At 56.2% G+C, this 6,000-nt stretch overlaps 1 protein-coding gene across 3 annotated transcripts in view; it reads left to right on the top strand.

Moving 5' to 3' along the window:
* The first annotated feature begins 488 nt into the window (after positions 1-488).
* C2CD2 (C2 calcium dependent domain containing 2) overlaps positions 489-6,000 on the top strand; it is a 71,917-nt gene continuing 66,405 nt past the window's right edge. Inside the window, exon 1 of one of the 3 annotated variants that reach the window (XM_033232549.1) lies at positions 489-1,128. In XM_033232549.1, coding sequence (XP_033088440.1) covers positions 850-1,128 — 279 coding nt within the window. In that variant the 5' untranslated portion in view covers positions 489-849. The remainder of the gene's footprint in view (positions 1,129-6,000) is intronic. The other 2 variants (XM_033232548.1, XM_033232547.1) reach the window with 2 other exon arrangements.

Below are 6,000 nucleotides of genomic sequence, written 5' to 3'. Positions count from 1 at the left end.
GAGTCCTTCCTTGCCTCTGAGCAGCACACCGCCTAAGGCAGGCCCAGCCCACGGCTCCAGGGGCTGTCACGGATTTCCAGGGACTTTCCGAGGACAGAGCCTGGAGCCTGTCTTGCTGGCGAGCAAATGGCAGTCCTCGAGATCACCCTGACTGCGCGCTGTGCACCCGCACACTCATACGTGTGCACACACACGCACTTGTGCAAGCGCGCACACGAGCCAAGCCAGGCAGCCGCACAGCAGCCGCCAGGGTCGGGCTGATGAATCCGGAGGCCCGGGTCACCTCGCGGCCCGCGGGCAGGCGCCGGAGGGGCTGGCGGCGCGCGCACGTGGCTGGGCCCCGGCGGCTGGGCCTTTAAGGGGGCGGAGGCGGGCCGCGTTGGTAGCAAGGGGGAGAACGGCGGCCCCCGCAGGCCCAGCCGCGCCCCCTCCCTCGGGCACCGCCCCCGCCCGCCCCGCCTCGCCCCGCCCCGCGGCCCGAGCCTCCTCCGGCCACTGCTGGGCCGCGGGCGGGACGCCCGGGGCGGCGCGCGCAGGAGGAAGCGCGCCCGGCCGCGACCCAGGAACTTCCCTGACGCCGAGTCCGGAGCGCCGGCCGCGGCGTCCGCTCGCGCCCCTGTTCCGCAGGTGTGCGGGGCTTTCGCCTAGCCCCAGCCGCGGCCGCCGCGCATTTCCTCCCCGCTCGCCCCGCCCGGAGGCCCCGGGCCGCGCTCCTCGCCGGGCTCCGACCCCGCCGCGCCCCCTCCACGCCCCCCGCGCGCCGCGGCCGCCGCCAGCTCGTGTCCTGAGTCCGCCGCTCCGGCCCGGGGCTGCCGGGGAAGTTGGGGCGAGGTGGGCCGGGGATGCGCCATGGCTATGGCCCGGCTGGGCTCGTGGCTTGGGGAGGCGCAGTGGCTCGCGCTAGTGTCGCTCTTCGTCGCGGCGCTGGCCACGGTAGGCCTGTACCTGGCGCAGTGGGCGCTGGCCAGAGCGCGACCCCAGCCCCAGCGGCGGGCGGTGGAGCATGGAGAGGTGCAGCGCCCGGGGTCCGACGCGCTGCTCTCCTGGATCCTGACGCTGGGCAGCTGGAGGAGCCAGTGGCAGGCGGCCTGGGTGACTGCCCTGAACGAGGAGGCCGAGAGGAAAGGGGTGAGTTTCCGGGACTGCGGGCCGGGGGGCGGCCGATGCCGGGGCGGTCTGTCCGGGCCGAGCTCTTTCCTGGAGGCGTCGCCGCAGCCCCTGACCCAGGCGAAGGTGTTGAGTCCTCCCCCCAGCGCAGAGCATCCTCGAGAGTTAGGAGAGAGACGGAGGAGCGAGGACCCTTGACTGGGAGACGAGACAAAGTGATTCATTTTATTCTCCAAACGGCGGGTGCGCCGGGCCCTGGGCTCCCCGAGGGACAGGCTGGCGGTTGGAGGGACTGTCAGTAGCGCTCATCCGCGCCAGTCGGTACCTCCCCTGCCTGGAGTCCCGGCGCGAATTCCTGTGCCGGATCGGACACTCACTGAGCTTGCACATGATATATGAATAGCTGTGACCCCAATGTGCTTCCACTTCTCATAGAGCTGAATTTCACCAAGAATTTATCTCCAGAGACTTGCATTCCTTGGCATATAAAAACAGCGACCGTTTGCTGAGGGCCAGCCGCTGGGCAGACAACCTACCGAGGCCTTCGGTGCGTCTGCCATCTCTGAATCCTCACAACTCCTGGGACATAGGTGTTATCAATGTTTTACAGATGAGGAAACCGAGGCCCAGAGACGGCAGGCAGCCTGCCCAGTGCCACACAGCTCGTGGGCGGCAGAGCTGGCATGTGAGCCCAGCTGCCCTGGCCTGCAAGCTAAGGGCCTGGTGTCTTACCTCTGCTGCCTCCCAGTCCTGTGGGCGTTTCTGTAGTCGCTGATTGCTCCTTGACTTATTTTTGCTTTTAAGACATCTTAGTTTAATGACAAGTTCCTGGCATGTACTGTTCTTAGGCATTTCACAGGAGGAGTTGGAGCCTGGGTGAGTTTGGGGAGGCGCCCCTAGTCTTGGCCGCTGCTCCGCCCTTCCAGGCCACAGTTTCCTGCACCTACATGTAAAGCTCAGTGGTCATTCGCTGTGGAAATAGCAGAATTGCTAATTTTGAATGTCCGGCCCCATCAACCTTCAAACTATTCCACGGCAGGCCCTGTGCCTGGTCCTTGCGCCATGGCCTTGGAAGACATGGCCATGGAATTAAAAAACAAAAAAGCTTTGACTATCAGTTAGCAGACATCCAGCAAATCAAGAGACCTTGTTCTGAACTCTTGAAAAAGAACATAAATGACTGTACTTTTTGGAGGAGAAAAGGCTTCAGGGTCAGTCGACTGACTTTTGTCCTGGTGCCCAGAATCTGTGCCTGAGCTGTCCAGAGCTGAAGAGTTTCTCAGGGAAACCAGTGGTCTCTTGTGGGAGCCCTCCACTCCTGTTGGCCTCACATCCAGGAGCAAAGGCAGGTATTTCCCTGGGAAGCTGCCGTCACTGACCCCTGATTGACCTGGTATCAAGGCTTCTGAGGCTGAGTCCCCTCCAGGCCGGTGGCGCGATTGGGCACCAGTCTCATCCGTGCCCTTTGTAGGAGGCAGGCGAGTGTTGGGTGAATGACCTGTGAGTTCCGCTTCTAACTCTGGAGTTTCAGGCCCAGAGGCAGTGACCCTACCTTCTGTATATTTGGGATGGTTTGTTTCCTGACATGTATGGATTGGCTTCCGAAAATATGATCCCCTTGGATATGATCCTTCCATATTCCCATCTGCCTGAAGTGTGGAGAGGCAGAGAAGAGGACGTCCCTGCCCTGGCATCTGTCTTGGGCTGGTCAAGTCAATCTGAGAACACTGAAGGAAATATTTTACAGTTTTGAATAAAAACTTTTTACCTGAGTCTTTGTGTGGGATCAGGGAGGGTTTGCATTCAGGGAGAGGAGAGAGGGTCTCAGCTTGTGTGCACCTTTTCTGTTCTCTCTCTGCTGTTGGCCACACACTGCAGTCTCAGACCCCTGTCTCTCCTGACTTCCTGTGTGGAAGAGGCAACAGTGTCCTGGATTCATGCTCAAAGCAACCCAGGACCATCTCTGCCATATTTGCATGGACATAGTCCATTAGTTCTGTGATGTCCGTCTTTGGTATTGCTTACTTTCCTGGGGACTGGGGTGGGGGAACACAGCCCTGATGCCTGGGAATGTCCGTTCATTGCCATTCAAATGGAACGTTTTGCAGGCAGATAGGATCTGGGTGACTGGGCTCCCTGTGAGTGATGGTCACACACCCTCCCCGCATCCTGAGCCATCGCTGCTGTGTCAGTGATGGCATTGTGGGTGAGCAGGTGGTGGTGTTTGCATTCCTGGCTGCCCTGAGTCTGGTGATTGTCACACACATCCGAGCATCCTGGGCCATCTCTGTTGTGACAGTGATGGCCGTGTGGGAGAGCAGGGGCTGCTACGTCCATTCGTGGCTGCCCTGACTCTGGCAGGAGTTTCTCGCTGCCCTCCCCCACCTCAATTCCCACTAATCCCGGATTAGGGCTGACACTCCGAGCCCGCTCTCGCCCGGAGAGCCACAGCTTAGTGCTCCCCCTCCTGCCTCTGCCTTGTCCTGATGTCACTCTGTCCTACCCAGGGAGGAGACCAGTTCTTGGCCTGTCACTTAGGGATTGAGAAGACCTGGTAATAACTTAATCACATCCAGCATTCTGTCTGAAAAGTGGAGTTTTTTATACAACGGAGACACTAACTCCTCCTATTCCAAGTTTTACCCCACCTTTGTATTTTAAGATGGAAAGAAACCCTAAACTCTTCTAGCCAAGCCCCTTCCTTCTCCAGAAGAGGAGACTGAGGCCCATGAGCTGGAGGAATTTGCTGAGGTCTGCCCGTCAGTGGCTGCAGCCTGTTCCCTTGTGGGAAGCAGTTTCAACTTGGAGACCTGAATGTTTCCTTTAAATGAGAGCCAGCGAGAATGGCTCAGAGAGTAGAGTTGTTAATGTGTTATCCCAAACAGTGGGGCTCGCACCTCCCAGAATCCAAGGACTGGGCAGCACCGGAGGAGTCCTCGTGCTCTCTGATGACCACTGCAGCAGCGCAGACTCCCCATATCGCAGGGGACCTTGGATTCCCACCCTCACTCCAGAAAGGGTTCTACATTTTCTGTGACAGTGATTTGCACTGACCTCAGAGGAAACCGTTGCTGATCTGCCGACTGGCCAGGTGGACGCCAGGTATGCAGAGATCACAGGAGTCCTGCCCAGAGAGCTTAGTGACACACATGCCTGCCCCCTACATCCGCCTCAGTAGGCTTGGGGAGCACACTGTGAGGGTGTCCCATGGTTGAGAATCACTGGTGAGAAGCTGCTAGAACACATCTGCCATCCATCAGAGTTACTCTTTCTTTTTTTTTATTGTTATACTTTAAGTTCTAGGGTACATGTGTGCAACATGCAGGTTTGTTACATAGGTATACATGTGCCATGTTGGTGTGCTGCACCCATCAACTCATCGTTTACATTAGGTATTTGTCTGAATGCTATTCCTCCCCCAGTCCCCCATCCCCCGACAGGCACTGGTGTGTGATGTTCCCCGCCCTGTGTCCATGTGTTCTCGTTGTTCAACTCCCACCTATGAGTGAGAACATACGGTGTTTGGTTTTCTGTCCTTGTGATAGTTTGCTGAGAATGCTGGTTTCCAGCTACATCCATGTCCCTGCAAAGGACATGAACTCATCCTTTTTTATGGCTGCATAGTATTCCATGGTATATATGTGCCACATTTTCTTAATCCAGTCTATCGTTGATAGGTATTTGGGTTGGTTCCAAGTCTTTGCTATTGTGAATAATGCTGCAGTAAACATCCATGTGCATGTGTCTTTATAGTAGCATGATTTATAGTCCTTTGAGTATATACCCAGTCATGGGATCGCTGGGTCAAATGGTATTTCTAGTTCTAGAGCCTTGAGGAATCGCCACACTGTCTTCCACAATGGTTGAACTAGTTTACACTCCCACCAACAGGGTAAATAGAGTTCCTCTTTCATCCAGCACCACCTAAAAGCAGTTGTTTGAGCTTTGACTCTTGCCTCTCCACTTGGTGTGGTGTTGCAGACACCTAATTCCCATCGATGTGATCACTCTTTGGTCATAGAGAACAGAAGATCCCAGAACTGGCTCAGTCTCAGGTCAGGCTCCTTAGACTGAGAACTGATATTATGGTACCCAAAAGCACCAGTTGAGATTTTCCTTTTGCTCCCCTGTGATTACATCAGTATTTACGAAGAGGTTCATGATCATCAGTTATACCCTCGACACCCCCTTGGGAGTCTCCGGGACTGCTGTCCCACAGTCTCCTTGACTCTGGGATCCAGCGTGCTTGCCGCCGATGGCCCCTGCCCGTGGGCTGCGTAGCACTCCTCCCAAGGCTGATGTTCTCTGGACCACGTGTGGGCAGCACCTGTCCCGAAGTGAGGCCTGTGTTCTGTGGCCTGCGCTCTGGGCTTGTCTAGTAACGGCCCACCTGAGTGGGATGAGGCCCCGGACGAGGAGGATCCCCAGTGCTGTTTGTTTATTTAGTCCTTCAGCCCAGGGTTTCTTTAAAGGAATGTTCCAAATGCAAATGATCAAGACTATAACTATCAAACAATTTGTGGTCTTTGGAAAAAAAAAAGAAAGAAAGATGCTGTGTGGACTTGGAACATGTTATTAATAGCACTGACTTGAATAGAAGTTTCTGCCTTTACAAAGTAAACAAAGTGGCCACCAGACTTCAGAGTCTTTGCAGTATATAATGACCTTCCATTTGTGCTCACAAAGTCCAAACTCCTTGACCAATGACAGTGACTGTGGTGTAGGAAGCCAGTTGGTAGAACTGTGGCAGCCACTGTGGGGAAGGACCATGGAGCTGCCCTTCCCTCCTCCAGTAGAAGGAACTTGGGCCTTTTTGGGGCTGTGAACCCTGCACTCTCCACCGTGACCCCTTCTGTTGCTCCAGTGTCCAGGGACCTTTCCTGTATGGGGCCT

Source organism: Trachypithecus francoisi, unplaced genomic scaffold (genome assembly GCF_009764315.1).
Source record: "Trachypithecus francoisi isolate TF-2019V2 unplaced genomic scaffold, Tfra_2.0 Lachesis_group14, whole genome shotgun sequence".
NCBI classification, from domain to species: Eukaryota; Metazoa; Chordata; class Mammalia; order Primates; family Cercopithecidae; genus Trachypithecus; species Trachypithecus francoisi.
This window is presented reverse-complemented; position numbering and strand designations above follow the sequence as displayed.